Here is a 22,018-nt window from a genome sequence, read left to right on the forward strand (position 1 = left end):
AAGAGGGACGGCAGTGTGCCGTCCGTAGGCACATAGAGGATCCAGGGAATCAGAACTCCGGAGCAGGCCAGAGGCCCAGAGACCTAGAGGCGGGGAGAAGTTGACAGCTGCCCCATTCCTGCGCCCCTCCCAAGGTCTCAGGAACTAAACCTTCGGGCAGGAAAGGCCCACATCCCTCCCTCAGGTCCACAGAGAGATGGACCAGTCCTCAGAGGCCATTGTCTGCAATACTAATACCTTGGCTGTCATTCAGTGGTCATGACTGTTAATTGCGGCCTTTAATAATTCATCATTAGCCCTTCTGCCACATTCAGGAAAGTGTAGTACTGGAATTAGCCTAAAGAGGGCAAGAAAGTGTGGCTTGTAAACAAAAGTTTACTCAATATGCAAATTACCCCAAGTTACCTCGTGATCCTTTGATCAATCCGTTGAATGATTGCTGATGCCTGCCTGACACCAACCTAGGCAGCTCCCATCCACCTGGACCTCCTGCTCCCTGAGGCCCTTGGCTGTCTTGGTCCCATCCCTATCTGCCCCCACAGGGGATTCAGAAGCAAACCAAGCCTGGCATCCAAGCTTTACCTGGCCACTACCCCCCTGTTCATTCTCACTCTCTCCTCCCCTGCCCACACCTGTCGCACCGGCAGGTGCACCACACTTCTCAACTTCCAGACTTTTTTCTTCTTTTGCGGTACGCAGGCCTCTCACTGTTGTGGCCTCTCCTGTTGCGGAGCACAGGCTCCGGACGCGCAGGCCCAGCGGCCATGGCTCACGGGCCCAGCCGCTCCGCGGCACGTGGGATCCTCCCGGACCGGGGCACGAACCTGCGTCCCCTGCATCGGCAGGCGGACTCTCAACCACTGCGCCACCAGGGAAGCCCCAGGCCTTCCTTATGTTTCAAATGTCTCATCGTCCCCTCATTCTCCTGCCCAACCCAGGCTGAGTTTGACTTGAGTTTCCAAAGCTCTCCATGCCTATGGAATTCATCTCAGCCTTAAGACCAGACATTGTTGCCACTGTCATGCTGTCATGTTTTCACCCTGTTATTCTTTCCAAGCCAAGAGGAGCTGGCTGAGGCCGGAAGCCAGGGGCTGAGACGCAGGGCTGGGTGCAAGTCTGGGTGTAGATGCCCGGGACACTAAAGAGAGAGACCATGAGGTCAAGAGGTGGCCTTTCTAGGTGAGCGTGTGGAGTGTGACATCGCTGTGAACAGGAGGAGGCAAGTGTGAGAGGAAGAGCACGTACAGACCGGGCCCTGTGTGCGAGCAGCCAGCAGTGTGGAAGGCTCTAGGCTTGGGCTTGCTGCAATGATAAACTCGTTCTCTATCCAGTACGTCCAGTACGGTAGCCACTAGCCACCGTGGCTGTAGAGCACTTGGCATGTGGACAGTGCCACCGAAGGACTCCATTTTAAATTTTATTGTAATTAATTTGAAAAGCTACCTGTGGCTCATGGCTACCGTATTGGGCAGCACGGTAAAGGAGGGACTATGCCTCTCACTACATATGCACAACTCTACACATCAGTACGTGTGTGCACACGCACGTATGAGGGCACGCCAGGTGACGCCGAGTGTCAGGGCGGTGGTGGTGGCAGAGCCCCGCTGTGCAGCCCCGCCTGTGTCATGTGGTTTGGGGCCAGAATGTGGTTCCAGAGTGTGTGCAGGACAGGAGGGGAGTGGGACAAAGGGGCCATTGTATCACATTCCCAACTCGGGCCCTCCTCCCCGCTGACATCACAGCTGCCCTAAATACAGCTGCCCAGACCCGCTCCCCCAGACCCGCTGCCTGCACGGAGGCGTGGACTTCCCACCCTGCTGCTCCGTGGGCTCACATTTGCTTCTCTGTGAGGGAATGGGTCATGCTCCTGCAGCTGATTTTTCAGTCAAATCCAGACCGAAAATTCTAGAAAGAGAGGAGGCTTCATTTGGATTTTTTACCTTTTTGCTCTCTCTCTCGGAATCGTGGGTCCATTTCGGGCTCGACCCCATCTCCTGGCAGGATTCTCTATAACCGAAACGTGGCGGATTTTCCCTCTTTTTCTTCCAGCTCCTTAACTGTCAGCTCCCCAGGTGCCTCCAAGACATTCCTAGGCAGAGCTGGCTGAGGTTGAGAGGGGCTTCCCTGCTGAGCGTGGGTGCCTCAGGCCAGGGGCACACAAGGCCCGGTGGGGCTGAATGTGGGGCTCTCAAAGCCAAGACCCACGGGAGGAGGGGGAGCGAGGTGGGTTCCCCCGGCCTCCCCTGAGCGGATGAGAATGCGCCCACCCACCTAGGAGTAAACTGCGTAGGTGTCCAAAGGGGCCCTGTACCCGTGGGGGTGGGGGGACGGTTGGGGGGTCTGTGACGTGCGGACTGCTTCCAAACGCAGATGGCGACCTGAAGGACGGGCCTAGGCGTTTGAGACGCGTGTACATAGGCATGACAGAGGGCACAGGAGAGTCTGTGTGACGAGGATGAAAGGGGGACAGTAGAGCAGAGAGGAGTGTGGGGGAAATGAGGAGAGGATGGAGGGGTGGGGCACCACATCCTCAAGTACAGGGCCGCAGGGCTCTAGTGCCGGTGAGCGGCTGTGTCTCTGTGTCTCCTCCCAGGCGTGTGCTCCAGAGGGTACCAAATAGGGCTGAGAGATGTCCACGGATCAGGAAGCAGGACCCTGGAAAAAGGATGGCTCTTGTGTCGGAGGGTAATCAGGCCCTTACACACACACAGAGGTCCAGCGCTCTGCAGAGGATGTGCATGGCCGGGCCCGGAGGGAGGTGAGTTTGGTGCACATGGGTGCTGGAGAGAGTGGGGTTTTCTCTGCATAAGACAGTGGAGGAAAAGGAAAATGGGGTAGGGTGGGGACCAGAGCACATTCTAGAACAAGGAGGCCACATATTCAAGCGCTAGGTGACTTCACTGCTGTGAGGCAAACGCCTCCCACTCCTCAAGGCTTCTGAAAACTCTGACACGTGCAGAGGCCTGGTGTGAGGGGGTGTTCTGGAAAGTGCCTGAGTTCTGGGTTTGGGTCGATCTGAAGTGGAGGTACAGGAAGGACCATGAAAACAGCACTGTGGTGGGGGGATGAATTGGGAGATTGGGATTGACATATATACACTAATATGTATAAAATATTAACTAATAAGAACGTGCTGTATAAAAAAATAAATTGAATTGAATTTAAAAATTAAAAAAAGAGAAAAAGCACTGCCCAATAAAAATACAAAGTGAGGCACACACGTGATTTTTCATTTTCTAGCAGCCATATTAAAAATATAAAAAGAAACAGGGGATGTTAATTTTAATAAGATATTTTAGTTAACCTAATATAACCCCAAATGTTATCATTTCATCAGTACATTTGCAGCACATCTCAGTTTGGAAGCCACATTTCAAATGCTCAGTGGCCACAGGTGGCCAGCAGCTGCCTTACCAGACAGCGGGATTGGACAGCAGGTCAGAGCCAATGAGCAGGCGAACTTCAAGCTCCACCCTAATTCACAGGGAGAGCTTGAACTTTTCGTAGAATGGAAATTGAGTCCATTTAATCCGGATCTTAGGGGACAGGGAGATCTCACAGACCTCTGGTTTTGGGGTGACCATGTGAGTGTCTGTAAGTCATAAAGTCTCCGTTCTTAGGAGCTGCCAGATGCCAGGCACTCACCTAGTTCTCCCCAAAGCCTCAAGACAGTTATAATTAATATCTATGAGTAAAATGTCAGAGCTGTGATTGGAACCCTGCTCTCTCTGGCTCCAAATCCCAGCAGATACACCAAGGGAGCTCTCTATAACACGGGGTCTAAGTGTGTGCGTGCATGTATCTCAAGAATAAGGAAGAGTGTGCAGGTGGGGGCTGAGGCCAGCTGTAGGGGTCCCTGTGTCCCCACGTCTGGCAGAGGGCCTTCTCACCAATTTGAGAGATGGTGAGCTACCATCTACTCAGGCCATGCGCGAGGGCTGTGTTTGGGATACAGGTGGAGACGCTGGGTCCTGTGGGCATTGTGGGCGTGGCACTGGAGGGAATCAAGTCTCAGGGTGCAGGGGAACACAACAGCTATTTGTCCTCGGCGGTGAGGAGCTGGGGTGTGACTGCCAGGTGGAATTTCGCCCCCTCGCCCTCCCCGCGTGCTGCCAGCGTGGCTGGGAGCTGGGAGCCCAGGCACAGCTCTCTGTCCTCCGCAGTCACGCCATGCCCCCAGCCCCTGTCTGGGCCACTTCCTCCCGGCCAGCAGCCAGGCTCCCGTGTGCTCCTGGTAGCTGAGCTGGGAGGGTGGCGCTGCCAAGATCCCAAGGCAAAGTCGCGCAGCACAGGGAAGTGTGGCGCGGGCCTCCGACTCTCCCATCCTGGCTGGCACAGGAAGAGCGCATAGGCCCAGGGTGGGAGCGTGAGACTCGGAGAGGGCGGTCCCCTGCTCACGGGGTGGGGGTGGGGGGGGGCAGGGATCAGGGAGGAGCCACCCCAGACAGCCGGCTGACCGAGTGGAACTTCCAATCTGAACAGATTCTGTGCAGTTCCAGGTTTCAGCCAGATGAGGGGCCCCGGGGGAAGGAAATTGCACATGAGAAGTCAGAAAGCCCATGTGGTTGGGGGTTTTTACCTAAAGAGTTCTTCAGCCAACAGACGTTTATTGAGCACATACGCTGTGCGAGCTCGGAGCCTCTTCCTGCCTCCACAGATGCCTCTGGGATTGACTAACTAACGGGTGTGGGGTGGCCAGCAGGGAAGGGGAAGGCACCCACGAGATAATGGTAGAAACTTTAGCAATGGCCTTGCTCACCTCACCCCCCTTTGCCCAGAGAGGAGCAGCAACCTTCTTAAGAGCTCGGAGTGGCCCAGACCTGATGGCTGCCCTTCACATTCCTTCAGAGCAACCTTCCTGAGTGCCTACTGTGTGCGGGCGCTGCACCCCCTGGGGGCACACAGAATCTTGCCCTCCTGGAGCTTACATTCTAGGACCAAAGCGGACCCCAACAAAGTGCTCATACAGGGCCCATCCTATGGGAGAGCAAAGAGGCTGGGCAGAGGGCTCTCTCTGAGCAGGGGAAAGGCCTCTGTAAAGACCTGCCATTTGGGCGGAGGCCAGAATGACTGCACTAAGGGGAAATTGTGTGGACATGGGGGTTCCCGGCAGAGGGAAGAGAGAGTCGAAGGCCCTGAAACAGGGGTGTGTTAGAAGGCAGGGCGGCTGGAGCACGCAAGCAGGGGGAGGGGCAGGGGGAGGGGTGGTGATGAGGTCAGAGCGGTGGACGGGGTCTCTACGCCTGGCCAAAAGGGTGGGTTTACTCTCAGTGTCACGGGAAGGCAGAGGAGAGTGGACAGCAGAGGGGCGAGACTCCCTGAGTTTCTTGTTAAAGGATGGGCCCAACTGGTGTTGGAGGTGAGACTGGAGGGGCAGGGAGACCACAGGGAGGCTGTTGTGGGGGTCCGGGGTGAGATCCTGGAGCTGGCCTGGGAGGGTCGTTGTGGAAGCCGTGAGATGTGGATGGATTCAGGACGTTTTTTGAAGGTGCGGATTCTGGGAAGTGAGAGAATGGAGAGGGGTGACCAGGAGCAACTTGGGGTCCTCATGACCCCCTTGCCTATACATTTCTGCAGAGCGGGATGCAGTGTTCAGAAACTCGGCCCTCCTCTGGGGTCCTTGGCTCTGGGGGCACCACCATTAGACTGGGGGCTGCTCTGGCTGTTTCAGCCTCCCCTCAGCCCCCAGGTTGGGCCCTTGCCTCCAGGTGAGAGAAAACTCCCATGCATCCCCCCTACCTTCCCCCTACACACACACACACACACACACACACACACACACACACACACACACACACACACACACACGGGGGAAAGGGGTGATTAAGCATCAGCTCCAGGACAGTGGGTGGGGCCCAGGCCTAGTGTGAGGGTTGTCTGTATTCTCCTGGAGCTGCCCCCGGCGTCAGGGTCCTGGGCCAAAAGGCCCTGCTTCTCCCTCCCCCTCCTTAACTGGGTCCCCTCTGGGGCTTAGTCTCTGGCCTGTCCTCCCCAGGGAGCATGAGATGTGAGATTGGATGTGCCCTGGATGGTAGGCGCAGGGGTGGAGCCGGCCTGCTTTGGTTGCAGCCACCTGAGAACAAGAAGCTGTGGCTGCTTCCTGGTCAGCCAATCTCTCCAGGGCTCACGTGGGGACCAAGCTAAGCTGGTGACACCAAGCTCAACAAGGGCTGTGCAGTGTCCTGCGGACCTCGACCCTGTCCCTGAGGAGCGCACCGGGAGGGGTCGCTGATCCAGGTCACTGATCCGGGTCGCTGATTGCACCCCAACCCCCTCTCTATGTCTAGATTATGACTCCCAGAGGGGCCTCCCCCCAGGAGATCTGGATGGGTGAGAGCCTGGATCTCCTGCTTCCAGAACCCCTCAACCCTCCAGAAGACAGCGTGGAGGTGGACATGCCAGGTTTGAAACCAAGCTCTGCCACTTGCCTGCTCTGTGACCTTGGGTAAGTCACTCATTGTCTCTCAGACTCAGTGTCCTTGTCTATAAAATGGGGATAGTGATCCAGTTATCCCTCGCCATTAGGTTCATGTGAGGATTAATATCACGGCTGCATATGCAGGTCCTTCCCTCTTACTTTCAGAGAATTTGAGAAATGGCCAAATGCCAAGAGTCCAGAGGGCAAGCTGGCAGCTCCTGGCTACCTCTAAGGGCTCCCACAAGGCAGAAAGGGAAACAGAGGCAATGAGGGCTGGGAAGGAGGCTGCTGAGAGGAAGGTACAGCAATAGATGAGCAGAACAGCAGGTTTTATTCTGGGCGACCTGATCCCAGATACCCTCATCCCATCCCATCCCATCCTCATCTCTCTGCTTATTCCAAGCCTGGGGTCCACTGGGACAGAAGCTGGAGTCAGAAGGAAGGATGTGGCCATGGGTCGTGGCTGTTCTGTGAGTGGGGAGAGAAGGGAGGATGAGGCCAGGGTTGGAACTGGAGCAGCAAAGAGAAGAGAGAGTGGGGGTCTGCGAGGACCAGGCCCTGGTTCTCCTGCCTTCCCCACCCTGACCCTCTGAGTCCAAGTGCTTGGCACTGGGGCCCACACACCTGGCACTGCTGAGCACCCCCCACCACTGCCTTGGAGGGGCAGACAGGTCTGTGTGCCCTTTCCCATCTGCCCCCCTCACCTGCCCCAGGCTTGAGACGGAGGCCACCTTACTCCCAGAAAAGAGGCTGGCACTGACCAGCCGGACCCACCTGTGTGGGCCCTCAGTGCTGGTCCAGGATGAGGGGCACCCGGGCGCTGTCCACTTGCGGGGGCAGCCGCTCGCCTGTGCGTACATTGAACATGGGCAGGGTAGAGAGTGGCCGGGTCACCTCTCGGCTAGCTGCCATCTGTCGCAGCTCCTCTGTATTCCCGCGGATGGTGCAATGGTGGACCATCTGGATACTGGGGGCACAGGGCCAGCAGAATCATCAGCTCTGGGAGTCAGCACCCACTTTGGGGTCCAGCCTGGCATTATCTCTGAGCCACCCTGCAGTCTTCCCCACCTACAATGTGTGGGGAGACACACACGGGATGGGTGGGGGAGGGCAAAAAGGAAGTTCTATGGTGTCAGCTTAGTGTCCAGTGACTGAGGCATGGGGTCTGGGTGCAGACATCCTGGGTTCAAAGCTATGTGTCCTTTGCAAGTTGCTTAACCACTCTGTGCTTCAGTTTCCTCAACTGTGAAATGGGGATAATAATAGAACCTACTTCCTAGGATTGTTATGGAGATTAAATGAGAAAATGCAGGCTGGGTGTTTAGAAAAGTGCCTGGCACATGGTAAGAGTTCCCGAGAAGCAATGGACACAGACTCCAGCTAGAGCCTGAGAGATCAGACTACAGAAAAGTTTTTCTAGCTTCCTACTGAATGTGCCGGGGAGGGTCAAGATGAGCTATTGAGTCTGGAATTTGGCAAAGGAGAGTTGTCCAAAACACAAGTTTCCATTAGCAGGCGAGGGGAGGCTGAGAGGGGAAGGGAGCAGGAAGCGTGTGGCAGTGGAGGCAGCCTGGCAGGTAATGATCCCTCGGGTGGGGGAGGCCTTAGTTGATGGGCCTCCTCCCCACTCCCAGCCCCACACCTGGGTCTCATTACTCTAGTAACACACACAGGTGGAAAAATGTTCTGCGGACATTTTTCCAGGGCAGCAGCAGAAGTCAGACCAGCGGTGCCCTCCTCCGCAGTCCTTCCACATCAGCACTTGGGCAGAAAAACCAACTGGCAGGCATTCTCCCTCTCCACACACACACTCACACGCACACACGCACACGCACACGCACGCACCCACGCACAGCCCCTTGAGCCCTGATTCTGACACACAGATCACAGGAGAGGGTCATTGGGCTGGAGGTTGGGCTAGAGGATGTTCTGACCAATAAAATCTGACGTAGGTGAAAGGCAGCAGAATCACAATTTTGGATCATTTGAAAAATGAACCTGAACAAGCAGAAGGAAAAAAAAAAATAGGATTTTGTAGAAATAAATCAACACAAAATCCAAACCAACAAGGGCTAATATCAAGAGCACACAGGGTAAAATTGGTCATTGACTCGAAATTGATGGAGGAAGCATAGTTTCCTGACACCAGCAGAGCTAGAAAGTTGACCCAGGAAAGGCAGACCTGGTGGAAGTAACTGGCCAGAAGAGAATATCCTCAGTGGCAGGAGACGACACTCATCAAATTTGGCACAGGCCCCCAAATTGAGGAATAAAATCCTCCTTGTAAAATTTACATAGAAAATCACTGATCCCAGTGGGGGAAAATTCTACCAAATAAAAATGAAAGCAGGAAAAAAAGCAAATCATTTTCATTGCTTTGTATAAAAAGTTGATCAAGGAATTAAATCGACTTAGATAGATCAAGGAATTACATTTATGTTCACTCTGGAACATTTATTCCCCATAAAAATTCAAAAATGTTGGTATAATTCTGATTCTAAAACTGTATTGTTTAACCCAATGGATTTATATGGTGGGGTCAAAATGGTGGGTTTAAGGCACCCTAAAATCAGCTGGCGAGAACATACACACCACGTGGGTACACCTGCTTGGCTCACTCAGCCACAGCCCTTCTTCCCAGGCTCCCTGGCATGTCAGATGCCCACACTGCCTGGTGTCTGCCCCACCCAGGGGGGAACAACGGGGCTGCTGTGACCCTCACAAGATTTTGGTGACCTCACAATGCTCCCCTGAGGTCACCACAGGGATAACCTTACCACCCCCTGCACCTGAGGCACAGCTCTGCTGAGGCCAGCGTGGGTGATCATCCTTAGCCCCTCCTTCTGGCCACCCAGGGCAAGGCTCCGGCCAGAGCCCTACAAGGAAGCCTCTGAGGGAACCAGGAACTGGGACGCACCTCTCCCACCGAGGAGCAGCTCAGGGGAGACTTCCAGCCACCATCCTGGAGGTCCTCGCACCCAGTTCCCTTCACCCACCCCAGGAAGAGATGAAGAAAGACACTTCGCCACCACCCCCATCTGGGCCCTTGGCCTCAAACAGTGCCCTGGGTGCAGTCCAGCAGGCCAGCGCGTCCGGACTCCCGAGCAAGAGAGGGACTGGGTGCCACGCCTCCTCCAAAACCCACCGGAAGCCCAGCATATCCAAAGTGATCCTGGGGGTCGTGGCGAACAAGGGGGCGCGCAACCGCGTGTCCCTGGCTACCCTGAGGAAGGCCGTCGCCACCAGTGGCTACAACATGACCCGCAGCGCCTGGCGCTTCAAGCGAGCACTCAAGGGGCTGGTGGACAAGGGCAAGCTCAAGCAGGTGACAGGCAAGGGGGCCACAGGCTCCATCTTCATGGCCAACAAGCATGCCTCCAAGTTCAAGCTCAAGGCAAAGAGACGGCAACAGCAGCGGCAGCGGCAGTCGGGGCAGCGCCGGCCCGGGCAGCGCCGGTTGCCCATGGGCTCCAAGCAGGGGCACAAGAGGCTCGCCAAGGGGGTTCGCAGGGCGGCCAAATGCTGCCGCAGTTAACCAGGAAGGCTGGGCAAGCAGGGAGGGGTGCCAGGCCCGCCACAGGCTCAGTGCAGTGGGGATAAAAGGAGCCTAACTTATTTCACACCTGCGTCCTGGAATCTCTGGGGTTCAAGGGAGAGGGGCAGAACGAGGTCTGGGGGCCCAGAGGAAAGGTAAGGCCATGGTGGGGAAAACCTGGGCAAAATAAGAGAGAGAGATTTGGGAAGGGCTGGAGGGATTAAAAACACCCAGATATTAGCTGGTCCAACCGCATCATCTGGCAGGTGAAGAAACTGAGGCCAGAAAGAGTCACAGTAACTGTGTGGCAGAAAGCAGCCTAGAACCCAAGTGTCTGACTCACAGCGAATCGCGGTTGTGTGTGTGTGTGTGTGTGTGTGTGTGTGTGTGTGTGTGTGTGCGCGCACGCGCGCGCATGTGCGCGTGCACGTGCACGCACTGGAAGCCTTTTAAGTGGCTTTCTAAAGTTGCTTCTCAAACCCTTTCTCCCAGGGTGGCAGCAGATGCCTGAAGCTTGGCTAGGTCCCCTCTCCTGTCCCACTTTAGACTCCTCCATGGAGACCAGAAAATGAGAAAGCCAAGCCAGGATAGGTTGGGCCCAGCGCCCAACCAGCCAAGGGCTGGAGCTCCCAGGCCAAGGGTATAGCTTCATCATCCCAGAGTCATTTGGTTTGTCTGCTGCTCATGAAGGTTGGAGGGTCCAGCTTGATAGTCTAGCAGACCTCCCACCCAGCCCCCAGATTTCCCCTACTCACTCAGAAGTGGCCAGGTCTCTCTTCAATCTGGAAAAACAAGGGAGGGGATTAGCTATTATCCACAACCCCTCCTGGTGCCAGGCCAGGCAAAGGGCCCTTCCTCCTTTCCTGGCTGAGGACTCTGTTCCCTGAGGGATCTGGGTCCCCACGTGGCACAAGTGCCACAAGGAATCCCACAATGTAAGCACCAGCCCCAGTGCCCTCCCTGCCCTCAGCCCCCACACTCACCGTCCCTCCCGCCGGCAGCACATAACGTAGGCCAGCAGCAGGGTGAGCAGTAGGGCCACCAGCAGAGGCACCAGGAGGGTGACCAGTGCGTCGGTCAGGAATTCTCGGGCTGTGGCCTCGGTGGGTGGGCAGAAGAACGGGTCGTGCTCCAGGATCCCATCACCTGGCGTGGGTACCTCGTCTGCAGGCTCTGGCACTGACTTGTCCACCTGCTCAGAGAGCCCAGGGCTGACCCAGGAGTGGATGGCCAGACACAGAGAACCTCAGGGCACAGGGCAGGAGTTCTGGGGCCACCCTGCTCCATGCAACTGCAGGGATTCCTTCTGCCTGGCCTCCCCCAGCTCACATGACCGAGCAGAACAGCACTGGTCTAGGTGCCAGGAAAGAAATTCTAGGAGAGGCAGGACCACACAACAGTTAGAGCACAGCTCTCAAGTCTGGCTGCCTGGGTTTGAATCCTGTTTCAGACAAGTGCTATGCTGCAATGACTTACCTCTAGGTGCCTCGGTTTTCTCATCTGTAAAGTAGGGATGCTAATAGTGGTACCTGTCTCCTGGGTGGTTGTGAGGATAAAACATGTTGATTGCATAGTGCATTGCCCATGGCAAGTGCTCAAGAATGTTGATTACCAGCTCCTGCCTGGGCTGTCGGTCAAGTCACAGGAAGGGTTCCTAGCCCTGGGAATAAGATCTCTAGGGACCCTAGACACCTCAGCTCAATATCCCAAAGAGCAGTAGTGAGCATCTTTGGTTTATAACACGGGGGTGAGAGCTATCTGTCCCTTATTTTAGGCCAATTTGCTGTGACACCTTAGAGGAAAATAGAGCTGTCACACAGAGGCCCTAGGTGGAGAAAGGAGTTTGGAAACATCCTGTGGGAGTGATTGTTCTAGCTGTTCCGTTGGGCACAGCTGGGGCTCCAGGAGCAGGTGATCCCTTGTCTGGATTATGGGCTCTGCTGCCCTCTTGTGGGAGAAGGTAGAACATGTGTGTGCGCACGCGCACGAGTAGATAATTGAAGAGACAGGGAAATGGGACGGGATGCGGATGGAGGAGATCGTGATGGGGGCCATACCCCGCCCCCACCCCTAGAACCAGGGTCCCTCCTCACCAACGACACGTTGCACCAGTCAACTCGGAAGTGAGGTGCCAAGGTGTCATAGCAGGACAGCAGTGGAGGCTGGCCCTGGGCACAGCGAGCTTGGCTGTCCGGGGATGCCACCATCTTCAGACAGGTGGAGAAGGGTGAGGAAGAGCCCACCTTGATGTATACCCTGGGCCCAGACAGAAACCACTATCAGAAAATTGGGGGTATCACTGGGCACTGGAGATTTGAGGGTTACGGCCATCCTGAGATCTGGGGTTATGGTGAGAGTACACAGAGCACCCGTCTTCTGGGGCCTTGGCCCCCAGGAATGTCCTTTGGTGGATGGATCTATCATGTCCTTATGGGCACCAGAAAGTGCAGAGTTCAGGGTAACTAGGGTTTGGGCCCAGGAAGGGCAAGAGGGAGGAGATGAGGGGGTGGCCAGAAGGAAGTGGACAGTGATGTGATGCTGGGAGGTAAAGGTGCGCACGGTGAGCGTGCAAGTGGTAAAGCCCCACTTGGAAGTTAGGGAGACCCATGTTCTATGCCCACCACCTAGACAAAAGGCAAGCTGCCCCCTCCTCCAGGAAGCCCTCCTGGGCTGCATGCCTACCCTTCCTTGCGGCCCTCGATAGGAAGGGGGACTCGGCCCCCACGGTCCAAGGCAGAGGTGATGTTGAGCAGCTGGAGTTCCCCTGGCTCCCAGAGCCCCCCCAAGGCTGTGAGGAAACGGCCGGCAGGTGTCGAGGGCAGCACCTCCTCTACATCATGGCTGCGCACCAGGAACTCAGCCTGGTATGGTAGCAGGGGGCCTGGGAGGGCCAGGTGGACACCTTAGGCCGCACCCAGCCCCCAGCCCTGCGTGGATCCTTCCTAAGCCTCCCCCCATCCAAGCTGGTCCCCGTATCCCCTCAGCTCCCTTCCTTCCTCCCTAATACCCCCTATATCACAGGCCTCAAACGCCCTTCCTCCACACCCACAGCCTCAATTACTCGCCCAAGGCTCCACCGTCTATCAGCAGAGCAGCGGAGAATACAACTCCAGAGTCTTTCCAGGGTGCCCTGCTCCCCACTACTCACTTCTACACCCGCCTTCCAGGGGAGATCCCCCGAGACTGGCAGTGGTGGGGTAGGGGTGGGGCGGGGCTGGCGGTACCTTCTGGGTCTCCAATCAACAGCACCAGCCTCTGCCGGGTGGTGTCAAAGCTGTCCCGATTGTAGGCTGTGACCTGAAGGATGGGGTAGAGGGCTGAGAGGTGGGGTTAGGAGAGAACCTAACCCCTAACCCCGGGTGGTGCGGCTGGGCCTGGCGGGAGAAGACTGAGATAGCCCACCAAATTAGAGGCATGTGAGTCATGTAAATGAGTGAACGCCGGGTCCCTGTTGCATGCAACACAGCCCACCGGGGCCCCTACTGGTACCTCGATGACCTGGCGTCCGCGATCTGCCGGGGTGGCGGTGCCGTAGAGAAAGCCAGGCTGGTGGGGGCTGCGCTGGGCGTAGCGGAGCCACCTGGGCAGGTCTGGGTGTCCCTGGAGGTGGGCGTGGTAGGTGATAGGGCCGGTGGCTGGGACAGCTGGGGCAAGGGAGGAGAGGGGATTGGAGACACAAGAGGAGCCTTCACCAGCCCTGGGCCAGGCGCCCCAGCCCACCCCAGTGCCCCTCAGGCCCCTCTCACAGACGACGAGATCAGGAAGGTGCAGGAAGTTTTCGCGGTCCAGGGTGTGTACAAAGACGCGGCCCACGAGCGGGTGCAGGGTGGTCTGCTGGGCCTCGGTGCACCCCAGCCCTGCCAGGAGACCTGTGGGGACCCACGACCCCCAAACACACGGCCCAGCCTCAGTCCTGGCCAGGGAATAAGGTCCCCTTTTCCACCCAGCCCCTAGTGGCCCTGAGGGTGTGGAGAAATGTGTGAGAGGAGGCAGATGGATTTGCTGGCTCCCAGGAAGGATGGGTTGGGGCCCTGGCTGAGCCACACACTTTAATCAGTGACAAGACCCAGACCTTAGTTTGGTTTGGATTCACGGAAGCCCCTCACTCCTCATTTTAGGCCTCCATTGAGGGTCACAATGGGCAGGGACTGATGTCTGGCTGAAAGGGGTGTGGGGTGTGTGAGTGTGTGTCTGTGTGTGTGAGTGTGTGTGTGTGTCAAGAGCACTTGGAAAAGACCCCCAAGCTGACTGTGGGAGGCTGGAGGGGGTAGGAGGGAGGGAGAGATAAGGACCCCTTGGAGGATGCAGGTAGCCATTCTGGGCCCCCCCACCGCCTCCCCTAATATACAGAGGGGAGAGGGCCCACACTAGAGGCCACTAGGAGCTGAGCAAAGGGGAGCCTGAGCCCAGAGCCCCAGGGAGAGGACCTGCCCCAGTGACCCTCACACTCTCCCAGGGCCAAATTTAGCCTGGACCCAGAAAGAAGCCAGGCCATTAAAGGGCCCATGGCACTCTGGGCCTGTGCAGTTAGGCCCAGCATAGCCTAGGACACCTTGCCCCTCAGAGTTCCCAGCCAGCCCCCCATATCCCAGCTCCCAGCCCCAGTTCCCTAGAGCCCCATCGGCAGTGGAATTTACACCCCAAAGTCCCTCTGGCGCCTGCCTCACCCCGACCCCCAACCCCTCCCCTTTGGAACTTCTCACCCCCCTCAACCTGGGCCTCTCCCCTGAAGAAGACCCCAACTTACCCACAAGGAGAGAAATCCAGATTAGCACTGCTGCCATGGCTGTCCCAACCTGGCGCTGCCTGTGAGTGACAGAGACAGGAGCAGGGAGCAGGGAGGAGGGAGCAGGGAGGAGGGAGGGGGAAAGGACGGGAAGATGTCCCAGAGCAGCTGGGCCCGGCTTCAGCCAGCGGGACCCTCCCCTTCCCCACCCAGAGCAGGCACTAAATCTAGGGTGGACACCCTCCTCACAGGATGAGGTCCCTCCATTCATCCCCTTCTTGGGGCCAGAGTATATTTTCTAAACCACCAACCTGACTGCCTGAGGCCCCCCTTAAAACCCTATAATAGCTTCCATTGTCCTGAGCTCCACAGCGGCTGATGGCTTTCAGGCCCTGCCTGTACCTGGCCATCCTGTCAAGAATCCCCTCTCTTCCTCCTTACCCCCTCCCCGCACACACACACTACCCCCAGGCTTCTGCCCTGCCTCCCTCTGCTGCCCCACAACCTGATAATCTCTCCTGAGTCTACACCCCTTTGCACGAGCTCTTCCCTCTGCCTGGAGCTCCCTTCCTGCCCTAATCCTACCTTTCATCCTACCTTCTACTCACCTTTCAAGACACAGCACAGGCATCCACTCCTCTCTGAAGCCTTTCTGTCCTCCCTCCTGTGTGGCACAGCCAACCACACAGTGTTGCAGGGTGGCCTGGGATCTTATGATCTTTGCATCCCTGGACCTAGCACAGGGCCTGGCAACTAGTAGGTGTAGGGGGCGAGGTGACAGCTTCATGAACAGCACATGAGGGCACCCATTCACCCAGCCCTCTCCTCAGACTAGGCACCCCCAGCATGTCCCCCAGGTCCGGGAAGAGAGAGAGCCTTGGACAGAACCAACCAGGTAGAGACAGGGAGTAAAGGAGGCCTACAGGCCTGGACATGAATCCCACCTTGACCCATTCACTGGAGAATATGGCCTTGAAAAAGTCATCTGCCCTCTCTAGGCTCTGTTTCCACATCTACAAAGTGGCAAGAACAGTGCTCTCCTCTTGGTGTCCTTGTGAGGAATCCACAAAATCATGAATTCAGCACATATTTACAGAGCACCTGCTATGTACCAGGCACTGAGGGGACAGAGATGAGCAGCCCTTACTCGGGTGGAGCTCTCATGCCAGCAGGTGATGACAGCTACCCTCTGCCTGCTACTATGCTGAAGGTCTTACATAGATTTACATATAGTAACTCATTCCATCCCCAAGGCAGTTCCATGAAGCAGGTATTATCTTTGTCCCCATTTTACAGATGAGAAAACTGAGGTATGAAGGGTGTATAACTTTCCTGAGGCCACACTATAGACAGCTGAATGCATGTAAAGACCTCAGCCCGGTGCCTGACTCAGTCCAGGATGCCGCCAATGTCCTTGCCGGTGGGATACCACTTCCCCTTCCTTCCTGCATCTGCCAAAGGATCTCAGTACAGGTGCGATGGAAGCAGTGTGCCCTTCTTTCCCTGGACTACCCATTCAGAACAAGCAGAGGGGCGCTCTCCCCAGATGCCCTGAGAAGGAGGCAGGGGACTGTGGGTGCCAGCGTTCCAAAATCCTCGGTACCTGTGTGAGCATTCTTCCTGGGCCTTGAGACATAAGGGGTTGCCACCTCACCCCCATAGGCGAATGCCCCAGGCAAGGACATCTGGGACCTGCCCTGAGTCAGCCTGAGAGGGAGGGTGTTGGCCTGAAGATTGGGGTGATCGGTGGGCATGTTACTCAGTCCTTGTCCTTTCCTGACTCTCCCCACATGACCATCCCACCTGTCCTTGGATAGCCAGCAAATTCCAGAATGAGTGTCCACTTAGGCTCTCAGACAGGGCAGGGTATATCCCAGAGTCACCTTGGTACCTCTCTGCCTTCTCAGAGATGGAGGGCAAGAGGAAGAAAGGAGGCAGGGGAAAGTCAGAGGGCTCTGGGGGAGCAGGCAGAGGTGCCAGAGCCTGGCTAGCTGCCCAGGCCTCAGCCCCTCAGTGGCTCCATGTGATTCCCTCCCTCTCTGGCTGCTGTCTCTCCTGCTATTTTTAGAGCCACCCAGTCACACCCTCAGCTGTCTTAAGGTGGCATTGCCCGAACCCAGTGCCACCAGGACCACTGAGGCCAGCCTTTCTTACTGATCCTTCTCTCTCTCCCCAAAATCAAGGGAACCAGGGACTGGGCCAGGAGCCAGCTGGAAGTCCCTTGAAAGTCTCCTCTGCCCCACAGATGACCTCCCCACCTCAGAGCTGTCTGGATTGCAATCTGCTACTATAACACTGAGTGCCTTCTGTTCCTTGAGGCTTAAGGATGGTGGGGGGGGGGGTGGTGTCACAGGGTCTTTAAACCTATTCTGGAAATTTTAAAATAAAACTAAAATATATAGAATAATATAATGAGCCCCCATATATCAATCAGCCAGCTTCAACAATGATCAACTTATGGCCAATCTCATTTCATCTAGAGCCCTCCCAGTTAATTTCCTCTGTCAATATTTCAGTGTGAATCTTTGAAAGATAATGACTTTTTAAAAATATAATCACAATTAAACTACCCAATGACATTATTTTACCATAAGGTTAATAATAATTCCTTAATATCAGATCTATAGTGCTCAAATTTCCAATTTCTCATAAATGTCTTTTTTTTTTTTTTTACAATGTACTTATTTGAATCAGGATCCAAATAAGATGCACACATTGCAACTGATTGTTAAGTCTCTCTGAAATCTCTTTAAATCTTTGGAGTCCCCCTCCAACTAACTCTCTCGCTCTCTCTCTCTCTCTCTCTGCCCTTGGGGTAACCAGGTCATTTGTCATGTAGTTTCGCGGTCTGGATTTTGCTGATTGCATCTCTACTGTGTTCTTTAAAATATTCCTCTGACCTCTGTGTTTCTTTTCTTTTTTTTTTTTTTTTTTTTGCGGTACGCGGGCCTCTCACCGCTGTGGCCCCTCCCGCCGCGGAGCACCGGTTCCAGACGCGCAGGCTCAGCGGCCATGGCCCACAGGCCATGTGGGATCCTCCCGGACCGGGGCACGAACCCGTGTCCCCTGCATCGGCAGGCGGACTCCCAACCACTGCGCCACCAGGGAGGCCCCTGTACTTCTTATAAATTGTATTTCCTGGACATTGTTTTTTCTTGTAAATTGTAGTTGGATCGAGAGTCCTGATCAGGTGTATATTCCACTTTCTTTGGCAAGACCACTTCATAGGTGGTCATAGGAGCCCATCTTGACTCCTGATTTTGTCCTATCCAGCTGGAGCATCCATCTAGGTGAACTGGAGGGTCAGTTCTGCATCTGGGTTTTTCTCAGCCTTGTCTCCAAAAGCCCAGCCCAGGTTCCCATGCCTCTGCTTTACTCCTGCTACTCCAGCCCTGACCTCAGCTAGCTGATTCTCTGTCCCTGCTGCTTTGCCTTCCGCACCTGTCTCCCCAGCTTTCTGCCCCATCTTGGCCCGTCAGTGTCTCAGTTTAATCCCTTTGGTCCTTTGTCCCTGTCTCTCCCCATCTCAATGAATGTTTGCTGAATAAATGAATGATTGATTGAATAATATATCATCTCCCCAACTCTCTCATTCCACTTCCGTCTCTATGAACCTGTTTTTCGATCTCTGAGAGCCATATTCATCTGCATCTAAAACGGAGGGTTAGATGTTGGCATGAGGGACAAAGGAAAGGGATTCTCGTCATTGTGATCTGACTGTCGCATCTGCCTCCCAGACTCCACCCACATCTTTCTCCTGCGTCCTCTTCGCCGCCTCCAGCACTATAACAAAGGGTGCGATCTGACAGTCTGCCACGAGAGGGCGCATTCGCCGGTTCCAGCCCGGACTTGCGCCTGCGCAATATGGGGCCCGAGCCGGGTGGCCCGGTGGAATGGCAACAGAGAGCCCCGCCCCAGGCTACGGATACGCGTCAGAGGTGCTTGCTGAGCTCGGCGGCTAGAGGGGGCGACGGAAGAGGGGACCCACGGCCTCTAGCCCTTCCTCGTCCTCCCCTTCCGGGTCCGGAGGATGTTCTTCCAAACAGGGAGCAGAACCCGCGTGGAGGCAGGGGACTGGAGACAATGCCCTGTTTCCCACTCTCCCCATCATTTATATAATTTCTCCGACTTGAAACACTTCCATTTTTCCCCACACCTACGACGTTTGGGGCACCAGCCTGAGGACCTAAGTGTACCCAGAATCTTACCCCCCTTTTATCGGTGAACTTCAGCCTTCAGAGGGGTTCCTTGAGCCTCGTGGCCGCCCAAAGCTATCAATCATGAGTCTGAGAATGCCAGAGACCATCCCTGGCCAAACTTCTTAGCTCAGAGGAGAAACACAGAAGGAGAGGGACTGTCTGAGGCTTCACAGCGCGGTATATTCCGCACAGCTCGACTGCTGGACTTGGAGCTTACAGCCCTTCCCTTTCTGCAAAGTGGGGGCAATATGGATCCATGAGATAACGGAAGAAAAAGTGCTTTGTAAACTGTAAAGCTCTGGAGAGAGTAAGGGGTCTTTTATTTATAACTGACAGTGCAAGGCAATAGCTGCCCAGGGCCAGCCCACTGGCACAGCCCAAGAGCTGGGAGAGGTCAGATTTAGAAGCTACCACTCAGTGATAGAGGATTAGGAAATAAAAGAAACAAAATCTCACTCTTTTACCAAGGACCTGCCAACATGGGCCACGTTCACACCAAAACCGGGAAGGTGGCCGGGTCATCAATGAGAAATAATACAAGTGCCTGGGCAACGAATTCTGCACCAACAAGCGTGTGTGCGAGGAGATGGCCATTATTCCCAGCAAGAAGCTTCGCAAGGAGAAAGCAGGCTATGTCACACATCTGATGAAACAGTTTCGGAGAGGCTCAGTGAGAAGTGTCTCCATTAAGCTGCAGGAGGAGAGAGAATTATGTGCCTGAGGTCTCGGCCCTGGATCAGGAGATCGTTGAAGATCCTGACACTAAGGAAATGCTGAAGCTCTTGAACGTTGGCAAATCTGTCCAACCTGCAGGTCACTCAGCCCACAGTTGGGATGAATTTCAAAACACCGTGGAGCCAGTTGACTCTGCTGTGCTGTAATATTTTCACCCTAAACCTTGGGACCAAAAAAAAAAAAGGAAAGAAACAAAAGCCTCAGACTTCTTTTTGCAGATGGTATGATTATATAGAAAACCCAAGAGATTCCATAGGCATGTTGTCAGAGCTATTAAGAGAGATCAGCAAGGTTGCTGGACAAAGTTCAACATCCAAATACAAATAAAATACAAATTTCAGCAGTGTTTCTATACACAAGCAATAATTTATTAGAAACTGTAATATCTTTTTAAAAAGAAATAATTCACAATAAAATTAAAATTGTACAGAACCCAGAAAAATATTAGAAAAGATATCTGAAGATATTTGTGAAGAAAAACTATAGGCTATAAAACCATAAAAACTATAGGCTAAAAAAAGAATAAATTGAGAGTTGGAGAGATGTATTAAGTTTAGGGATGAGAAGCCTCAATGTCACTAAGACCGTTCTCTCCATAAAAATATGTCGATTCAAGGCAAGTCCGCTGAATATTCCAACAGGATTTTTCAAAGAGCTAAGCAAAATGATTCTAAAATTCATATGGGAGAGCAGAGCACCAAGAATAGACTAGACAATTCTGAAACGAAGGCTTATTTGAAAGCGATAGTAATTAAAACAATGTGGTATTGGTGCTGGGCTAGACAAAGAGATCAATAGAACAGAGTGCCCAGAAACAGATCCAAGCATATGTGGGAATGTGATTTATGATGGCAGTGGCATTGCAACTTAATGAGAGAGAATAGGCAACTCAATAAAAAGTGTTGTGACAGTTGACTTTTCATCCATAAATATTAATTCCAGATGGATTAAAGACCTAAAAGTGAGAAACAAAACTTTAAAATAATTAGAAGAAAATGTAGGAGATCTCAGAGCAGGAAAAGTTTTCTTAGATGAGAGACACAACTCACAAAAGATTGATTTCATTACATGACCAAAAAAGAAAAAAAAAAAAAAGCTTTCTTCTATGAAAATGACATCATAAACAAAGTTAAAAGACAAGCAACAGCCTAGGTGATAATATCGGCAGCACATAAAGCAGATAAAAAGTTAGTATCCAGGATGTATAAAGAGCTCCTACAAATCAATAAAGCAAGCACAGAACTTTTGAGTGCCACCCCAAAGGGCAGTCTTCCCCTTATTCCTTGCTAACAGAATCCTGACTCAAAAGTCAGGGGTCTAGGCTTTGGGTGAGGCTGGGCCTTCCCCATCCGCATCAGGTAAACAGTGATTGGTCTAAATAGAGCATGATAATACAGTTCCTCTGGTCAACGATTAGTTTAGGTGTGGACATGTATGCAGTTCTGTCCACTGAGACCAGAAGGAAGAGCTCCTGTGGGCCTCTAGGAAAAAGACACTGAGAAGAAAGCATCCACTTTCTTCTGCCTCTGGACATTGTTGTCTGCATGAGACACCCGGAGCTGAGGCAGCCATCATGGACCATGGTGGGGCCAGTCTAGGAAGCAAACCAACACGATGAGGAGGGTCTTATGGAAAGATGGAAAGAACCTCTTCCTTGATGTCATAGTTGAGTCTCTAAATGAACCAAACCTAGGACTCCTTGTTATGTGAGATAATAAAATTCCCTTTTCTGCTTAAACCGCTTCTAGTTGGGCTTTCTGTAACTTGTATCAACAGCTGCACTGGAGAGCAAAGGATGTGGACGTAAGCAATTTGCCTGGAGGAAACCCAGATGGCCAATAAGCATGATAAGATGCTCTACCTCAGAGGCAGGGAATGCAGATTCAAATGAGACACCACTTCACGCCCATCAGATTGGCAAAAATAGAAAGTCTAACAAGAGCAGATGTTGGCAAGGATGTGGTCAGATAGGACATCTGTACAAATGCTGGTGGTGAAAGCATAAACTGGCTTAGAGAGCAGCTTGGCAGTACTAGTCTAGGTGACAGGGTGCCTGCAACCCTGGCTTCCTGCTCCGAGCTGTACACTCCAGAGTTGGGTTAGACAGGCACAAGGGTGTTCATCGCAGCTCTGCTTATAACAGCAAAACATAGAAACAACTAAAAGGCCCATCAGTAGAGGAACTGATAAATAAGTTGTGGCTTGTTCATATGATGAAATAGAAAACAGAAGTTAATATGAATGAACCAAAGCCACATGTATTAATGTGGCTGCATCGTGGAAAACACCTCAAGTGAAAAAAAAGACACAAAATGATACACACAGCGTGATGGTCATTATATACATTTTAATAATACAGAAAGCATTACCATATGCTGCTTTATGAATACTTAAATATGTAGGGA

The 22,018-nt window shown here is 53.7% G+C and overlaps 1 protein-coding gene and 1 pseudogene across 1 annotated transcript; one reads left to right on the top strand and one right to left on the bottom strand.

Moving 5' to 3' along the window:
* Positions 1-7,199: 7,199 nt before the first annotated feature.
* SGCA (sarcoglycan alpha) lies at positions 7,200-15,466 on the bottom strand. Its single transcript, XM_007465066.1, has 10 exons — positions 15,288-15,466; positions 14,701-14,759; positions 13,700-13,822; positions 13,443-13,597; positions 13,178-13,250; positions 12,636-12,834; positions 12,047-12,209; positions 10,937-11,145; positions 10,709-10,735; positions 7,200-7,385 (listed from the first exon to the last, which is right to left on the bottom strand). Exons 1-10 carry the CDS (start codon positions 15,464-15,466, stop codon positions 7,205-7,207), a joined length of 1,368 nt encoding a protein of 455 aa, XP_007465128.1. The 3' UTR covers positions 7,200-7,204.
* A 3,891-nt stretch (positions 15,467-19,357) lies between these two features.
* The window catches only part of LOC103090863 (40S ribosomal protein S17-like), an 11,183-nt pseudogene continuing 8,522 nt past the window's right edge, over positions 19,358-22,018 (top strand).

Source organism: Lipotes vexillifer, unplaced genomic scaffold, assembly GCF_000442215.2.
Source record: "Lipotes vexillifer unplaced genomic scaffold, Lipotes_vexillifer_v1.1 scaffold591, whole genome shotgun sequence".
In the NCBI taxonomy this organism is placed as follows: domain Eukaryota; kingdom Metazoa; phylum Chordata; class Mammalia; order Artiodactyla; family Lipotidae; genus Lipotes; species Lipotes vexillifer.

Bases quoted from the DNA above. Each gene is read 5' to 3' on its own strand.
- SGCA (XM_007465066.1), bottom strand. From the start codon at position 15,466: ATGAAGCTGTCACCTCGCCCCCTACACCTACTAGTTGCCAGGCCCTGT. The intron at 12,210-12,635 runs GTAGGCATGCAG...GTCTGGGCCCAG, and splicing joins ATCGAGGGCCGCAAGGAAGG to GGTATACATCAAGGTGGGCT. The intron at 11,146-12,046 runs GTGAGGAGGGAC...CTCTCTGAGCAG, and splicing joins ACTGGTGCAACGTGTCGTTG to GTGGACAAGTCAGTGCCAGA.